This window comes from Aspergillus aculeatus (assembly GCF_001890905.1).
Source record: "Aspergillus aculeatus ATCC 16872 unplaced genomic scaffold ASPACscaffold_7, whole genome shotgun sequence".
In the NCBI taxonomy this organism is placed as follows: Eukaryota; Fungi; Ascomycota; class Eurotiomycetes; order Eurotiales; family Aspergillaceae; genus Aspergillus; species Aspergillus aculeatus.
Window position 1 is genome coordinate 218362 of NW_017962982.1, and position 15242 is coordinate 233603.

The window sequence follows — 15242 nt, forward strand, 5'->3', positions numbered from 1 at the left end:
GGGATGACGAATCCTTACTTAGTATCGATAAAAATATTCCCATTCTTCTCACGTGAGGTTGTTACTCCTCATGAAATGCGTTCGATTTGGGGATCAATGTCGGTAGATGAGTTCAAGTAAGGCAAGAGGTTGGCCCTGGTGTTTGGGTCTGTTTTGCTCCAGGCGCAAAACTGACAGGTCTCCCTCTCAAGGGCGGCTAAATCCGAGCGTATGTCCTGATTACTGATAACGCGGCGTCCTCAGACAGAAAAAGCAGATTACAATACCATCATACGGCAGTAAATCACAATGTATGCTGTATCTTCTCTGGTAGTTTAGCTAATCTATCTTGATGGGGTATGTATGCACTATTAAAAGATAGACGAAGAAGTGTCGCGATGGTTAGAAGGGGTATCGTTCGTCCGACCGTTTACTTGCTACGCTTGTAGATTTTGGACAGGAAGGCCTCGAAGACCTCCTTCTTCAAGCCCTCGGCCTCGTTGATGCTGTCGATCTTGCCGCGCAGCTCGCCCACCACCTTCTCCTCGTACTCCAGGTAGACCTTCTCCAGGTCGAGCTCCTTGTAGAGAGCCTTGACCTTGGCCTCCTGCTCGCTGTCCTTGCGACCGTACGCGGCGTCGAGCACCTTACGCTGCTCCGCGGTGCAACGCTGGATGGCCTGGTTCACCAGCCAGGAGCACTTGTTGTCCTGGATGTCGGTGCCGATCTTGCCGATGACGGCGGGGTCACCATAGGCGTCAAGGTAGTCGTCCTGGACCTGGAAGTACTGACCCAGAGGGATCAGGATGTCGTGGGCCTGACGGAGGTTCTCGGGGGTCGCGAGCTGGAGGTAGTGCAGGGCCAGCGCCACGGGGAGGTAGAAGCTGTAGTACGCGGTCTTGTAGGTGACAATGAACATGTACTTCTCCATGGAGAAGTTGTCCAGGTTGACATTGTCCTCGGGGGCGGTGATCAGATCGCACAACTGGCCCAGCTCGGTCTGGTAGGTGATCTCGTGGAACAGCTCGACAAGGTTAATGTAGGCGGGGTGGGAGCGGAAGTATTTCTTGAGGATGATGTAGATGCCGGACTCGAGCAGGAAGGCGTCGTTGATCGCGATCAGGCCGACGCCGTCGTGACGGTACCAGCAGGGCTGGCCACGGCGGGTGATGGAGCTGTCCATGATGTCGTCGCTGACCAGGAAGAAAGCCTGGAGCAGCTCCGTGAGCCAGCCGAGCATGCTCAAGTGCTTGAACTGCTCTTCGCTCAGGGGCTGCTTCAGGAGAGCCAAAGCGGTATCGGGGACGGAAAGACCGCGGTTGAGTTTTCCACCAGGAACGTTGACATTGAGGTTCTATGCGCGAGGCAGAAAAACGTGTTAGTGATTTCTCCTGTAATGTATCACGACAAAGGTTGGGTGTTCGGCTGGCCGACAAACCTTCTCGAACCATTCGAGCGCATTCTGGGGCAAGTTGTACTGCTTCGCAGAGTTCAGGAGATCATCGCGAATTGTGGGGAAGATAGCCTCAAAAGAGGCACGGCTGGTGGTGGAAGGCATTGTGCAAAAGTATCACTGTGAACAGCGAGTGAGGAGGGAAAGGGGAGAGGGGAGAGAAGGAGAGAGGAAGAGGAAGAGAAAAAGAAAATCGCAACAACGATAGTTAAACAGTGGGGGAGGAGGAGGGGAGAGAGAGGGGGGCAAGGCGGGGGGGGGAAACAGACAAAGCAACAGCCAGCCTGGAGCCAAGATCAATGCCCAATGCAGTTATGAGTAAATTATTGTTTGTTGATGCCCCGCTGTTTGCCGTGTTTGCATACTGCTGGCCCAAAAGGGAAATCCAGTTACTCCCGGGCTCCATTCCAGTCCGCCGAGTCTAGTGCAGTCCAAGTCCAGTCCAGCGCCTGCTGCATCTATCTGTGGTGGCGCGAAAGCATTGCGAGGTGTTTGTGGTTGCTCTCTGTCGCATTGTTACCGACTTCTGGCCTCATTTCTCACGAATTCCCAGTGTCTCTGGTCACTCTTGGACGCGTGACAATCGTTCCCATACCCTTCGCCGCGGGTTTTGGTCAAGCTCTCCGAAGCTCAATCAAAACAGCCTCGTACAATGGCCCTTGCGCATTCCTAGATTCAGAACCCTTTTCAAAACAACTAAACGAGCCGTGCAACACAGTTGTCAATCTAACTGCGTTTGCGCGCAGGATCCTTACCGCCAGATGGCTGCTCAATTCACAGATGAGAACATCAAGGAGCTCAAGTTCCGACTCGAAGATGCGGCGATCAAGTGCTCCGAACGATGCCTCTACCAATCGGCAAAATGGTACTGTCGCCAACCGAATCCTCGTCAACCTGTGCGATGACGGAAAAGCTAACAGGACTGTCAGGGCTGCGGAGATGCTCGACTCCCTCGTCCCAATCGACCAGTATGAAACGGATCCCGATTCACCAATGGACCAGCCCGATGCTCCTCCAAACGCCCAGAACCCCTACCTCCGGACCCAAGATTCCATAGAGGCGGCGCTCGAGGCGCAAGAGTCGTATAAATATCTCCTGGCCAAGTCATACTTTGACACCCGCGAATACGACCGCTGTGCCGCCGTTTTCTTGCCTCCGACTATATCCCCCATCCCTCTTGCGACTGCATCGCCCAACCCGAAACATAGGCAACCGTTGACTCCACAGAAAGGCAAATCTAAGGCATCGCCGTTCGCAGGGGTGAAGGACCATGGCGCGACAAGGAATCCCTACCCTAGGCTCAGTCAGAAATCCCTGTTCCTCGCCTTGTATGCCAAGTACCTGGCATGCGAGAAGCGCAAGGATGAGGAGACAGAGATGGTACTAGGTCCCGCTGATGGAGGCTCCACAGTCAACCGGGAGTTGCCAGATCTGGCTCGAGGGCTAGAAGGATGGTTTACCGAGCGACGCGAGAAGGGACTGGAAGGTCGGAACCAGGGTTGGTTGGAATACCTTTACGGTGTCATACTCCTCAAGGGGCGGAATGAGGATGAGGCCAAAAAGTGGTTGATTCGGAGCGTGCACTTGAACCCATTCCACTGGGGCTCGTGGCAAGAATTGAACGACTTACTGGCCAGCACGGAAGACGTACGCATACCTCAGCGACATCTGACAAGTTGCTTGCTAACCACTGTGTGCAGTTGAAACAAGTTGTCGATCTTCTCCCGCAGAACATCATGACTCTCATATTCCACGTATACTGTAGCCAAGAGCTATATCAAGCCACAGATGATACGTACCAGGCTCTGTCCGAGCTGGAGACGATCTTCCCAACAAGCGCCTTCCTCAAGACACAGAGAGCACTCCTCTACTACCATTCGAAAGGTGAGATTGCTTCGCACGAGACTTCCTCTCTGAGCCTGACCCAACAAATTCCACAGATTTCGAAGCAGCATCGCACATCTTCACAGACATACTCATCACCTCACCCCACCGCCTCGACAGCCTCGACCATTACTCCAACATCCTCTACGTCATGGGCGAGCGCCCACAGCTCGCCTTCGTCGCCCAAGTCGCGACGGCGACCGACAAATTCCGTCCCGAGACGTGCTGCGTCGTAGGAAACTATTACTCGCTCAAATCCGAGCACGAAAAAGCAGTCATGTACTTCCGCCGCGCGCTGACGCTCGACCGGAACTTCCTCTCCGCCTGGACCCTGATGGGCCACGAATACATCGAGATGAAGAACACGCACGCCGCGATCGAGTCCTACCGGCGGGCCGTCGACGTGAACCGCAAAGACTACCGCGCCTGGTACGGGTTAGGCCAAGCCTACGAAGTTCTCGACATGTCCTTCTACGCGTTATTCTACTACCAACGCGCCGCCGCCCTGCGGCCGTACGACCCGAAGATGTGGCAGGCCGTGGGGTCGTGCTATGCCAAGATGGGCCGCATCGAGCAGAGCATCAAGGCCCTGAAACGGGCCCTCGTTGCTGGCTCCTACTACGCTGAGGACTCTTCTTCTCAGGTCGGTGGCATGGGCGGCGGCGGCGGCCCTGCCCGCAAGATTCTCGATCCGGAGACATTACACCAGATCGCCACGCTCTACGAGCGCCTGGGCGACGAGGAGGAAGCCGCCGCATACATGGAACTCACCCTGCAACAAGAGTCCGGGCAGGTCGTCCAGGAGGAGGAAGAGGTCTCGTCCGACGACGATCAGTCCGGCACGGATGTTCCGTCCAGCTCGCGCCGCACGCGCAAGTCGTCGAGGGAGGCAGAAGACGAGGAGGATACATGGCACGGCACGGGGGTCACCGCGACGACGTCCAAGGCGCGGCTGTGGCTCGCTCGGTGGGCGCTCCGCGGCGGCGATCTGGATCGCGCGGATCAACTGGCCGGCGAGTTGTGCCAGGATGGGGTGGAGGTGGAAGAGGCCAAGGCTTTGATGAGAGACGTTCGCGCCAGAAGGGAGGGTGGTTGATGCATACATGTTCAGGTGTCTCATACCCCTTCGAATTAGCCAGGCGTTTTTATGGAATATCGGTTTGTAATCTGTCTCTAATTATATCTGTATATGAACTAGACAAGCCAGTACCTTGGTCAATCGATTAAGCGTTGTAACTCGTATGGCATCTCATTTGGACGAAACGGTCTAGTGTCTGATGTCGATCTCATTATACATACATTCCAATGTGAATCTATGCAGAACATCCGGAAAGGGCAACAACATACATGCTAGACCTATTGAAGAAAGAGCGATGTAGCAAAGCCCAGGGTTACAAAGACTACCTTCGTCAACATGCACCACCGGGTTAGGTCACCGCGAACAACTCGCTCAGCAGAAGCAGCTCCCGCCTATTGAAACTAATCGTAGCCTTGATATCAATGTCTCTACGTGTCCTTCTCCCACGCCCCCCCGCTGCTCTCCGATGACAGTGCATAGGGCTTGCATGAAGACCGTCGTCATGCGAAGTACGCTCCCCCGTCCCGCCGAGATCCCACTTCACGCACGCATAGAAGTACCGTCTCCCGATTGACTCCCAGGTGTGACGGAGGCCGAGCCTGGCATCGTCGGGGCTGATGTTGAGATTCAGGAAGCTTCGGTCTAGGACGAAGATTTTGCCGGCTGGAGGGTGGGTTATGCTTCTGGTTTGCAGGGCGCGCGTGATGCGTTTGCTGAGGTCGAAGAGGAGGTGGCCGAGGGAGGATTCGTTGCCGGTCAGGATGACGAGTCCAAGGCGCGGACTTGATGTTGTCGTCTTTGGCGTGTGTGTCAGCAGCATATCCAGGAAGTTGGCAAGGGGTTGGGTGTGGTGCTGTGGATGGGGTTGCTGGGGGGCTGTGTGGTTGCTGCACGTTGGAGTGATATATATGGGGATATTCAGGAGTAGAGATGCGAGAGGTGGATTTGGTTTGTGAGGACGATTATCAGCTACATGGGTGTAGCTAGATATCTGCGGTGGTGAAGGTAAAGGTATGCTGCTGCATTGTCCGATTTTTAAAACCTTGGTACTGTCTTGGCTGCTGACCTGACCAGGCTCTCGAGGCCGAGGAATTGACTTGTCTGCGTGTTCAGAATCAGGGTTGCGGTTTGCATATCCTCGCTGACGGGGGGTATGAGCCGACAGGTTCTCATTACTGGTCAAAAGATTCTGTCGTTTGTTTTCAGCTGATGGAGCCCAATCCACAGATCCATCTGCATATATAGGTATGATACGGCTGTTCGGACAAATCGGAACATTCGGCGACGTTAACAACGTGGTCGATCTTTTTAAGGATTTGGGAGCAGGCGATGGTATATCCGGTGGGTCGCTTGAGAGAATGGCAGCGGTGGTGTCGGTCCCCGACCTTAATGTAGAGCCTTGACTGGAAGAAATGCTTCCAGATTGTTCATTTGAGACACGATGTGCTGATCCAGTTCCAAGTTTCACGCGCTTGGACCACTCGCTTCGTTCTTCGCCCATGTCATCCGTGGGAACAGCCCGAGCGTCTTCGGCGAGTTGTTGCAGCTCAGCATATGATGCCGCATCCTCGAGAGCCCTGTCCCAGTGTATCTTGGTGATTCTCGGAAAGCGAAGTGCGAAATATCCAGCATTGGATGGTTTCTCAAACCCACTGCCGAGTATCTCAACGATGAAGGGAGTCTTGAACACAACTTCCATTCTGGAGGCGACATTTGTTCCATAATGAAGTGAGAACCCGTGGTCAGATTCGGCGTTGCAGGCATAAAACTCGCCGAACTGATTGAGGATCTGCATGTTCTTCAAACTCATGCCATTGCGGTTAAGCACATCCACAACCTTAAACTTAGGGGAGACGTTGAACTGCGCAACTGCATCTTTGTTGGTGAGACAGCCGACGTAGAACTCCGTCCATAGCAGCTTCCTGACTTGGTGCAGGGCTGTCGCATCTTGCGGATTATATCTCGCGCCAATGATTGCGAGGTCAACCGTATCACCCAGCCCCGGTATATAATCCTTCTTGAGCTTGATCCAGCGGCCGAACGTGTTATTCTCCTGGCCTGAGAAAAGGGTAAAGTAGGGGTCCTCGCATCCTTTGAGTACAAAGCCCTCCCAACGCTGTGCAATTCCCCTGGAAAAAATGCTCTCCAGTCGGGCCTGGCCGTCATGTCGCGAGAAATCCACTATTTGTTGCTCGGCAATATCTGCACGCCCGGGGACAACGTGTATGATGTCCTTGAGAAGTAGACGTCGTTCCCGATGCGGCCGCCTTAAGCATATATTATCATCATGAAGCAGAATGTCGAAGAATACCATCATCAGATGTTCATGGGGTTGCGGTCTGGCTGCAGTCAGCAACAGAAATGTGGATGATATCCTATTGCCAAACTCACGGGGAATCGCTTTCAGTGCCAATGAAGGTACCGGACCGAGATATAAATTTACGCAGCTTATGAAAGTCCATGATCTTGTTGTGTTTATCACTCCACACAAGTAATTCGCCTTCAAGAATGCACCTTTGGGAGACCTTGCACCCAGGCGCTCCTAATTTCAAGGAGTCTTTGATGACCTGGTGAATACCTACTCTGTCGACAGTAGAATCTTTACCGCTTTTAGAGAATATTTGTATGGAACTAGGGCCCAACGTGAGGTCAATATGTACTTGACAGTATTCACCATCGTACTTCCTTTCAATACTCATTCGACGGCGATTGACCATGCGACAGCAGTGCTTGATGCTCCGGGCCTTGTGGTACTCCGGTCGACCGATCTTGACCCCAACCCTAGGATTGAGATGTTGCAAGGCCAGATAAGCCAGGTCCCTGGCCAATCCAGGGTCCGGGTGTGGCGGGAAATGGCTGATGGGGTCGGAGCGGAGCATGCTGAGCGCACCCTCGAATGTGTCTTGGAAGAGAAGGAGAGGCTGAAGGAGGAAGTGAAAGCTCCGCAACGTCAAAGGCAAAGGAAATACAACAGGGTAATACCCCTTGAGTATCATGCGCGTTAACCACTTTGCATCCCTGCTCCTGAGTCGCTTGAAGAGAGAGCCGAGAGCCTGCTCGACGTCAACCGCGGTGTGCTGCTTTCGCACTCGAGGACCGGAAAATCTGCAACGGGCAGCAATACTGTTCAATGCAGAGTCAACCTCCTCGACCGTTACCTCTCGACCGGGGTCAAGATCGTTCTCCGCTTGCCGCATCACATTTTCGACACATTGACCGAGGTCGAGTCCGCTGGACACGCGCCAACGCTCCAGCTCCGCCCGTCTGGAGGACCCGAGAAGTAAGCATCGCGCTATTATCCTCGCCAGCGAGGTTTCTTGCAGCCAGTAGACCCTGTCTGGCCTCTTCTCGGGAAACATGCAGGACAACAGGGCCAGAAGATCAGTGTCGGGGCCACGTATCTGTTTCCCATGCTGAGAAAACCACCGAGTCACGGCCCGCACATCAGGATTGAATGCTCGCGCCTCATGTGACGCCTTCAAGATTCTGTTGTCCTCGAGAGTGGAGAGTAGATCGCACAAATGAGTGAATTTGAACCCCATCAATCAGACAGATAGACGCGTCTGCTGCTGCGATCATTGAGACCCCGGTTCCTAGAGGTGCCCAAAGCTTCAAATACACGAGACCGCATTGACTCGATAGAAGACTGAAGGCTCAATGAACAATGGCCGGGACAATGAACCTATCTGCAAAGCAAGGGTGCGAAAAAGGTCGAAAAGAGCCAGGGAGACGCGTCCATGGATCGCGAAGACACGTGATGCGAACCAGATTTGGTCTTAATTAGTGAACACTGGGCATCCTTCTCATTACTTTGGAGCGAACATGACGTTGGATAGCAGAGAAACTCGGATTATGCTCATGAATCCTTTGCATAGAATACATAATGTGCAGAGCCCTTGAAGCTGCTGCAATTGACTAATCAATTCTAACCAACAATGATCCCAGTGGTCCAGGTGGCAACCATAAACAACAAGAAAAAGAAAACACCGCCGAACTCCAGGCTTTTCAAAGTAAAGCATCAAGACAAATAGACGAGGCCATGTGTTGGAGAGAAAGAAGTGAGAAACGCCGCTTACAAAATACCTTGCTTCTGGAGATCAAGGTAAATTCTCTCCGGCATCACGTTTCCTTCCGCATCCTCCATCTGCACCACGTTGTCACGGTTGTCTCTGTCCTTCTTACGGTCCTTTTCAAGCTTCTCCCATAGTCGCAATGCCTCGTCAATTCGAGTGATCTCACGGAAGAGATTGGTGTTCGACGTGATTCCCAAACACTTCAGGCCGAAGATATGCAAGGCCTCGGAAAAGTGCTTGTCGAAGGCGCGACGGCCCATGTATACGAAATTTCCGCAGATTTCGCATGGGTATTCGACACCAAGACCGTGCAACTTGTAGAGCCAGTAAGGGATGGGCTTTCCATCCCAGGCAAGTGGCAGTTTGAGAGGGTTGTAGATCCGATCGTCGCCTTCATCATCAGACTGGTCGTTTCCACGATCTCCACCGGTGTATTCCGATTCGTTCAGTAGCGCTTCGAGTTCCATTTGACGCTCCCTCTCAGTCATGCCCTGCTTGCGCTCGACATTGATCTTGGTCGCCTCACGCTCTGCGCTAAGGACTTGCGTAAGGGACCGGACGCGATGTTCCCTCTCTGCCACCGCGCGTTCCTTCAATCTGTGGGCACCTGGGATCCCGCTGCCAGCAGCTGGCGCGGGTCTGTCGCTGGAGTCACCAGCGGCCTTACGAGCCTCAGCGGCACGGATATGCTTCTTGCCCGTCAGGTGGTTCTTGTAGACGTTCTCATTCGTGAACTCTCGCTCGCAATCAGCACACCAGATGCCCTCCCCAGACCCTTCAGTCTTGGGGCCCTGAGTCCCATTCTCTGCTTTCTCCTCCGTCCAGCCCGGAACCTCGTTCGCCGACCATTGTTTCTCGAATTCATCGTCGAAGCTAGCAAAGAGCTTGCTGAGATCTTGTAGCGGTCTGACCTTCTTGATGAAGCTTTCCAGGTAACTCGCGAGCTCGCCGACGTATTTGAAGTATCTATCTGAGATTTTGTTGCTGCGCTTGATCGGCAATTGCGGGGCCGTAAACGCATCGAAGATGTCGAGGTATTGGACGTACGAAAGTCTCTTCACACCGGGGAGGTTCAGGTACTCCTCGTGCAAGGCCGTCAGGTCCAAGAACTGCCCGTAGCTTTCCTCGCCGGTGAACAGATTGTCAACTTCCATTCCGGTCGTCTCACCCTCGCCAAGCTGACGGCGCTTGTAGGCCCGCTCGAGGTTCTCGACCGGTTCATTGGGGTAGCGCTTGTGGAAGTCCTTGATTTCGTCCAGCTGTCGGTAAAACTCCTCAAACTGATCGCCAGTCGAGATAGATTGGATCTCCTTGTTGCGCGCGCCATCGGTATCCTTGTAAATGTCCAGCAGTCTCTTTGACTGTTCCTCTATGCGGTTGAGAAAGTGTGAGACCTCGTGGTCGCGGTTCAGGCGGTCGCGTAGCTATATAGAAGAGCAATAGTTAGCATCTGCGGTGACTGTGACAACGGAGCGCTCACGTACATTACGGGGTTCTTCAGCCACGCGGTCGGCAATGGCCTGCTCCAGCCGCTCCAGGTCCTCATGGATAAATCTCTGTTCTTCAAGAATCATGTTGAAAGCGCGCACAGAGTGTCCGTTCGTCTATGCGATGTAATACTCACCCCAGATTGGAGGATGTTACGCCGCTCTATCGGCGCCACCCATGAGAGCTTTGCGGGCGAATTGCGGTCACGTGTGGTGGGCGGTGAATCCTCGATCGCTGCGAAAAGTCGCGAGCTCCGGCCACTCCACCATACCAGTACCTCTGATTCCAGACTGCGGTCCTTTATTGTTTGAATCGATTTATATCATCAGATATCTCAGTGGATTCAAAATGGCGGACGGTATTGACAGACGCGCTGATGGTATGACTTTCAAATGACATTTGAGATCGAGGATTCATTCACTGACCGCGCAAATTCAGACCGGATGGAGTTCAACACCTCGAAGGAGGTCACTGTGGCTCCTACCTTCGAGGACATGCACCTGAAGGAAAGCCTTCTTCGTGGTATCTACGCTTATGGCTACGAGTCCCCCTCCGCTGTCCAGTCCCGCGCGATTGTTCAGATCTGCAAGGGTCGCGATACCATTGCCCAGGCGCAATCCGGTACCGGTAAGACAGCTACGTTCTCGATCAGTATCCTCCAGGTTATCGATACCGTTGTTCGCGAAACCCAGGGTATGTGGCTCACACCATTTTCACACCACGATTTTGCATGCGAAATCAAAAGCTCACACATTGGCCGGTAGCCCTCGTTCTCTCCCCTACCCGCGAACTTGCCACCCAGATCCAGTCCGTCATCATGGCCCTCGGCGACTACATGAACGTCCAATGCCACGCCTGTATCGGAGGTACCAACATCGGAGAGGATATTCGCAAGCTCGACTATGGTCAGCACGTTGTCTCGGGAACGCCCGGTCGCGTTGCCGACATGATCCGCCGCCGCCACCTGCGCACCCGGCACATCAAGATGCTGGTTCTCGATGAAGCCGACGAGCTCCTGAACCGCGGATTCCGCGAGCAGATCTACGATGTCTACCGCTACCTGCCCCCGGCCACCCAGGTCGTGGTCGTCTCCGCCACGCTGCCCTACGATGTGCTCGACATGACGACCAAGTTCATGACCGACCCCGTGCGCGTGCTGGTCAAGCGTGACGAGTTGACGCTCGAAGGCATCAAGCAGTACTTCATCGCCGTCGAGAAGGAGGAGTGGAAGTTCGATACCCTGTGCGATCTGTACGACACCCTGACGATCACGCAAGCCGTCATCTTCTGCAACACGCGCCGCAAGGTCGACTGGCTCACCGACAAGATGCGCGAGGCCAACTTCACCGTCTCCAGCATGCACGGCGAGATGCCCCAGAAGGAGCGCGACAGCATCATGCAGGACTTCCGCCAGGGCAACTCGCGGGTGCTGATCTCCACCGACGTCTGGGCGCGTGGTATCGATGTCCAGCAGGTCTCCCTGGTCATCAACTACGACCTCCCCACCAACCGTGAGAACTACATCCACCGTATCGGTCGTAGCGGTCGTTTCGGCCGCAAGGGTGTCGCCATCAACTTCGTCACCAGCGACGACGTGCGCATCCTCCGCGACATTGAATTGTATTACTCCACTCAGATCGATGAGATGCCCATGAACGGTAAGCGCTTCCGCCCCGTCAATCAAGCCGACAGATCATATGCTAATCACCTCCCTTTCAGTCGCCGATCTCCTTTCCTAATCTCTACGAGTCATCTATCTGCAATCTTCTTTTTTAAAAGTTCAAGTTGCGCTCGAGCTATGGATGTCCCGCAAATCAGTTGCTCACTAGCTGGCACCCTTCCATATCACTTCCCACCATGATCGAAAGAGAGCATCTAGGCTCTGGGCAAGACGGAAAGTCAACACTAGTGTGGAGGAAATGGGAAATTTACTAGTCTGGTAGGTCTTGTCGACATCCAACCCAGTCAACGCAGTGCTAACAAGACTCCAGTTATGTCACCATCAAATGACGCTTTTACAAGGGTCTTCTTTATCTTACGGTCTATTCGACGCCCGACCAGCGTTCTGTCGTATCTCTCTGTCTACTTTCTGCGGCGTTTGATCTTCGATCTTCATTTTCTGGGGCAATTCTAGCTTTTTCTGGGGTTTCTATTTCATAGTCAGGAGATACACTATTTTCCTTTTGTTCAATTTCCAAAACAATATAAAAAGCAGTCCGCTAGTTGGGTTAAGCCTTCTTCGGTTCCTTTCTGGTTTTCTCTGTTTATCATAGTGGATCTATTCGTGCATTGTTTCAGTCTGCAAAGCCTCAGCCACAATAGGACCCCAGCCTCAGCCGTCACTTGAGCACACTACACCTACTGCGCCGGCATCCACTAATGCTCAAAGAATCGGATCCATACCATGATAACCTTTCCAAGCTGGACGCAATGGCCCACGCATACTCACGGCACGAGAAGTCGAGACTGCACCGGACGGTAAAATTTGAGACATATCGAGCGAAATGAAAATAATGATAGTTGATACCTATAGTAAAGTAACTCATAGCGAGATATAAAAAAAAGGAAGGAATAAGCCAGACCCAAGTTTTCACTTCGCCGCCCAGGAACCAGTTCCTCGATTTGTCCCAAACCTTCATGAGCACCCAAACTGCGAAAACATCAAAAAGGAAAAGAGATAAAAAAAAAAACGAAGTCGAACGAATGAGGGTTCGGACGAGAAACCAGCATGTAATGTCGTTATATGTAGCATAGGCACGAGGTGCGATTGCGGTTGGCATGACTGCCGAGGTATGACAGAACAATGCTGGAGATGTTAAGTTGGAGGTTTGAGGGGGCGGGGTGGTTGGTCTGAAGGAATCGATGCGCAAGATATACGAATGTGTACCAAAAACAGTGGCGCCTGCACACCTTGATTATGTAGAATCACTGGAAAGACCAGAAAATGCTTATATGCAGGGATCAAAAGTGCATAGTGGTAGGGGATCTGGGAGAGATCGAGTGGAGATACCCGTGAAGATCGGCAGGGAGGTTCGATCCAAAGGATAGTTTCATCAACCGCTAGAAGAAGGTCGGTGTTTATGCCTCCATTGAGGTACAATAACAACATTCGGAAGAAAGCATTAGGAGTTTCTCCAGGAGAGGCTCCTTTAAAACCGTGATGTCGAGCGCAGAGCACTGGTGCGGGCAAACCCGTTCCCCGACACAGCCCTATGCTTAGCCGCTGCAGCACCCGGTCGTGTATCGCGTTCTTTGGTCCATCTTGAAAATAGTCAGCCTGGACTCTATCAAGTGTGGGGTAGATAGGGCTACGTCTTACATTCTGACCATGTAGTCATCGCCTGCTGAGGCGAACATCCCCGAATTAGCCGGATTCCATGATAATGAATTCACACAGCCCCGGGTATGCGCTTCCAGCACTTCGACGAGAGTTCCATTCTCTTTGTGCCAGATGTAAATACGAGAATCTGTGACGGGATTAGCCCAAACATCCAACAAAGGAGACAAATCCAAAACCCACCTTCGCTCCCGCTCACAATAAAGTTATCAGCAGCGCCTCCAAAGACGCTGCGGATGACGAAATTGCCCTGTTTCTGCCCCTGGAAGCGCCGTACCACTTCAGTCGTGTTGAGGTCAATAAGCTGCAGTTGATTGTCGGCCAGATTAACAAGCAGATACCGCGAGTCCTTGCTGACAGCCACCGACGTCGGCCTGCTTTTCGTTGTAAGGCAATATTCTTCATCACGCGTGGCAAAGTTGTAAACATGCAATTTTCCCTCCAGATCCGCCGCGACTAGTCTCCGACCGTCAGGAGTCATAGTACAGTCTTGTACCCTGAAACCACCATCCCAAGAGTGTAGGTTATGCCCGCGCATGCTCCAATAGCAAAGTTGCGTGCTAAGATCAAGAGAAGCCGTGACAAACGTCTCCCCGTCTGGAGCCCATGCTGCAGACGTTACTGGTTGCCGATGATGATTTATGGTTAACAGACAACGGCCGGTCTGTGTTCCGTGTTAGCATTGAGAAAGGAATGAGAGCATTACAAGGTGGAGAATTTACCTCGACACTCCATACGCGAGCTGTCTTGTCTTGGGAGCAAGTGATGAGTTTGGAATCGTCCGGACTGAATTCGCAATGCACAACACCATCTGTGTGCTCCTTGAGCGTGTGGAGCACAGTGAAAGTATCCGTGTCGTAGAGAATCACTGTGGAGTCCTTGCAGGCTGTGACCAGCCTGGTCCCATCATGCGAAAAGGAGCACCACCAGACTTCATCCCGTTGCTCGGTCAATTGAATCTCTGTCCGGAGAGGGAAGTCTTTTCGATCGCACATATGGTCCGAATATAAAGAGGGGGGATTTGCCGTATTGTGATACAAACATTGATTGATTTGATTCTGCTTGACGTGGTCTAGAAGAATAGCAAGACGATTATCCGGAATCATAACAGAAGGTGAAATGGACTCTGCAGAATTGTGAGTTAAGATTGATGGACTGGATTTGAGTTGCGACATACTTGATAATTCCGATAATAAACGTTCCCGAGAAGAGCTTATTGGGCTGTCCCAACCAGCTTGATCGTGAAGATGCTCAGGAGGGCACATGAGGAGGCTTTTTTATAGTAAGTTAGCGGCACATTTTCTGATCAATGGGAATGCTAGGTATAAGTCCTACCTCGAAAGAGCATGTAAACGACCAATGTCATAATTGAGAGGTGTTAGTTCATGCCGGAGAACTATTAAAGCCGCACCCAGATCACGAGCCTCCAACAGCTCCAGGAACTTTTGTTGTCTGAGATGGAAAAGCATTTCGTTCTTTTCGGCATGCTCCACTAATATTAATCTCTCCTTGGTGGGATGCTGCTCGGTGCGACGTCCTCCCCTGCCACTATCCCGTTCATAGTGAAATGAGTGGACCAAGATTTGTTCCGCTTCAGCCCATCGCCCCTCAAGAACCGCGTTCCTAAACGTAGCAACCGCCGGGCTTTCCAGTTGATAACCGCTCTCCTTACTCAACAATGATGCCGCTCCGTCATACCCAAGCTCGTAGAGACTCTGTATCAAGATCCTTGTAACCTCTTCCCGATCGTGACCAAAGTAGGTAGAGGAATTTAGCCTCGACTTTTGCGATCCGTTTGTATGCAAGTCTCCATTGGAGGTTGTATGCAAGGCTTGGCCGTTCATCGACAACGGGAATGCTGCCTTTTGCGATGGAGATGCAGGCGAACCATTAAGCGTATGGGAAGAGCCATTTGTACTAGATATCACATCGGGACGCATATTTGCCAGG

General features: G+C 52.5%; 6 protein-coding genes across 6 annotated transcripts; 2 read left to right on the plus strand and 4 right to left on the minus strand.

Annotated features, from left to right (window-relative positions):
• Positions 1–278: 278 nt before the first annotated feature.
• Positions 279–1646, minus strand: erg20 (bifunctional (2E,6E)-farnesyl diphosphate synthase/dimethylallyltranstransferase). The gene is made up of 2 exons (XM_020205100.1): positions 1418–1646; positions 279–1333 (listed from the first exon to the last, which is right to left on the minus strand). The coding sequence occupies exons 1-2, from the start codon at positions 1535–1537 to the stop codon at positions 410–412; spliced, it is 1044 nt and encodes a 347-aa protein (XP_020056474.1). The 5' UTR covers positions 1538–1646; the 3' UTR covers positions 279–409.
• Positions 1647–1845: 199 nt separating this feature from the next.
• ASPACDRAFT_118073 (anaphase promoting complex subunit CDC23) lies at positions 1846–4557 on the plus strand. Its single transcript, XM_020196134.1, has 4 exons — positions 1846–2297; positions 2362–3079; positions 3133–3316; positions 3373–4557. The coding sequence occupies exons 1-4, from the start codon at positions 2194–2196 to the stop codon at positions 4410–4412; spliced, it is 2046 nt and encodes a 681-aa protein (XP_020056475.1). The 5' UTR covers positions 1846–2193; the 3' UTR covers positions 4413–4557.
• Positions 4558–4929: 372 nt separating this feature from the next.
• ASPACDRAFT_10914 (ATP dependent DNA ligase domain protein) lies at positions 4930–7936 on the minus strand (the record flags this gene model as incomplete). The annotated part of the gene is made up of 2 exons (XM_020195354.1): positions 4930–6733; positions 6786–7936. Coding segments are annotated over 2 exons (2955 nt in total), but the record flags the coding sequence as incomplete, so codon positions are not given.
• Positions 7937–8186: 250 nt separating this feature from the next.
• Positions 8187–10117, minus strand: ASPACDRAFT_118075 (SF3a splicing factor complex subunit PRP9). The gene is made up of 2 exons (XM_020196135.1): positions 9952–10117; positions 8187–9891 (listed from the first exon to the last, which is right to left on the minus strand). The coding sequence occupies exons 1-2, from the start codon at positions 10039–10041 to the stop codon at positions 8467–8469; spliced, it is 1515 nt and encodes a 504-aa protein (XP_020056477.1). The 5' UTR covers positions 10042–10117; the 3' UTR covers positions 8187–8466.
• A 186-nt stretch (positions 10118–10303) lies between these two features.
• On the plus strand, positions 10304–11694 carry ASPACDRAFT_42720 (ATP-dependent RNA helicase eIF4A; the record flags this gene model as incomplete). The annotated part of the gene is made up of 4 exons (XM_020201142.1): positions 10304–10334; positions 10394–10648; positions 10720–11613; positions 11675–11694. The coding sequence occupies 4 exons, from the start codon at positions 10304–10306 to the stop codon at positions 11692–11694; spliced, it is 1200 nt and encodes a 399-aa protein (XP_020056478.1).
• A 1410-nt stretch (positions 11695–13104) lies between these two features.
• Positions 13105–15232, minus strand: ASPACDRAFT_28489 (uncharacterized protein; the record flags this gene model as incomplete). The annotated part of the gene is made up of 5 exons (XM_020199569.1): positions 13105–13216; positions 13275–13422; positions 13476–13956; positions 14015–14564; positions 14628–15232. 5 exons carry the CDS (start codon positions 15230–15232, stop codon positions 13105–13107), a joined length of 1896 nt encoding a protein of 631 aa, XP_020056479.1.
• Positions 15233–15242: the final 10 nt, after the last annotated feature.

Excerpts from the sequence above, each read along its gene's own strand:
- erg20 (XM_020205100.1), bottom strand. The coding sequence starts at position 1,537 with ATGCCTTCCACCACCAGCCGTGCCTCTTTTGAGGCTATCTTCCCCACA. Across the intron at positions 1,334-1,417 it reads CGCTCGAATGGTTCGAGAAG|AACCTCAATGTCAACGTTCC; the intron begins GTTTGTCGGCCA and ends CCTCGCGCATAG.
- ASPACDRAFT_118073 (XM_020196134.1), top strand. The coding sequence starts at position 2,194 with ATGGCTGCTCAATTCACAGATGAGAACATCAAGGAGCTCAAGTTCCGA. Across the intron at positions 3,080-3,132 it reads TACTGGCCAGCACGGAAGAC|TTGAAACAAGTTGTCGATCT; the intron begins GTACGCATACCT and ends CACTGTGTGCAG. Across the intron at positions 3,317-3,372 it reads CCTCTACTACCATTCGAAAG|ATTTCGAAGCAGCATCGCAC; the intron begins GTGAGATTGCTT and ends CAAATTCCACAG.
- ASPACDRAFT_118075 (XM_020196135.1), bottom strand. The coding sequence starts at position 10,041 with ATGATTCTTGAAGAACAGAGATTTATCCATGAGGACCTGGAGCGGCTG. Across the intron at positions 9,892-9,951 it reads TGGCTGAAGAACCCCGTAAT|CTACGCGACCGCCTGAACCG; the intron begins GTACGTGAGCGC and ends TCTTCTATATAG.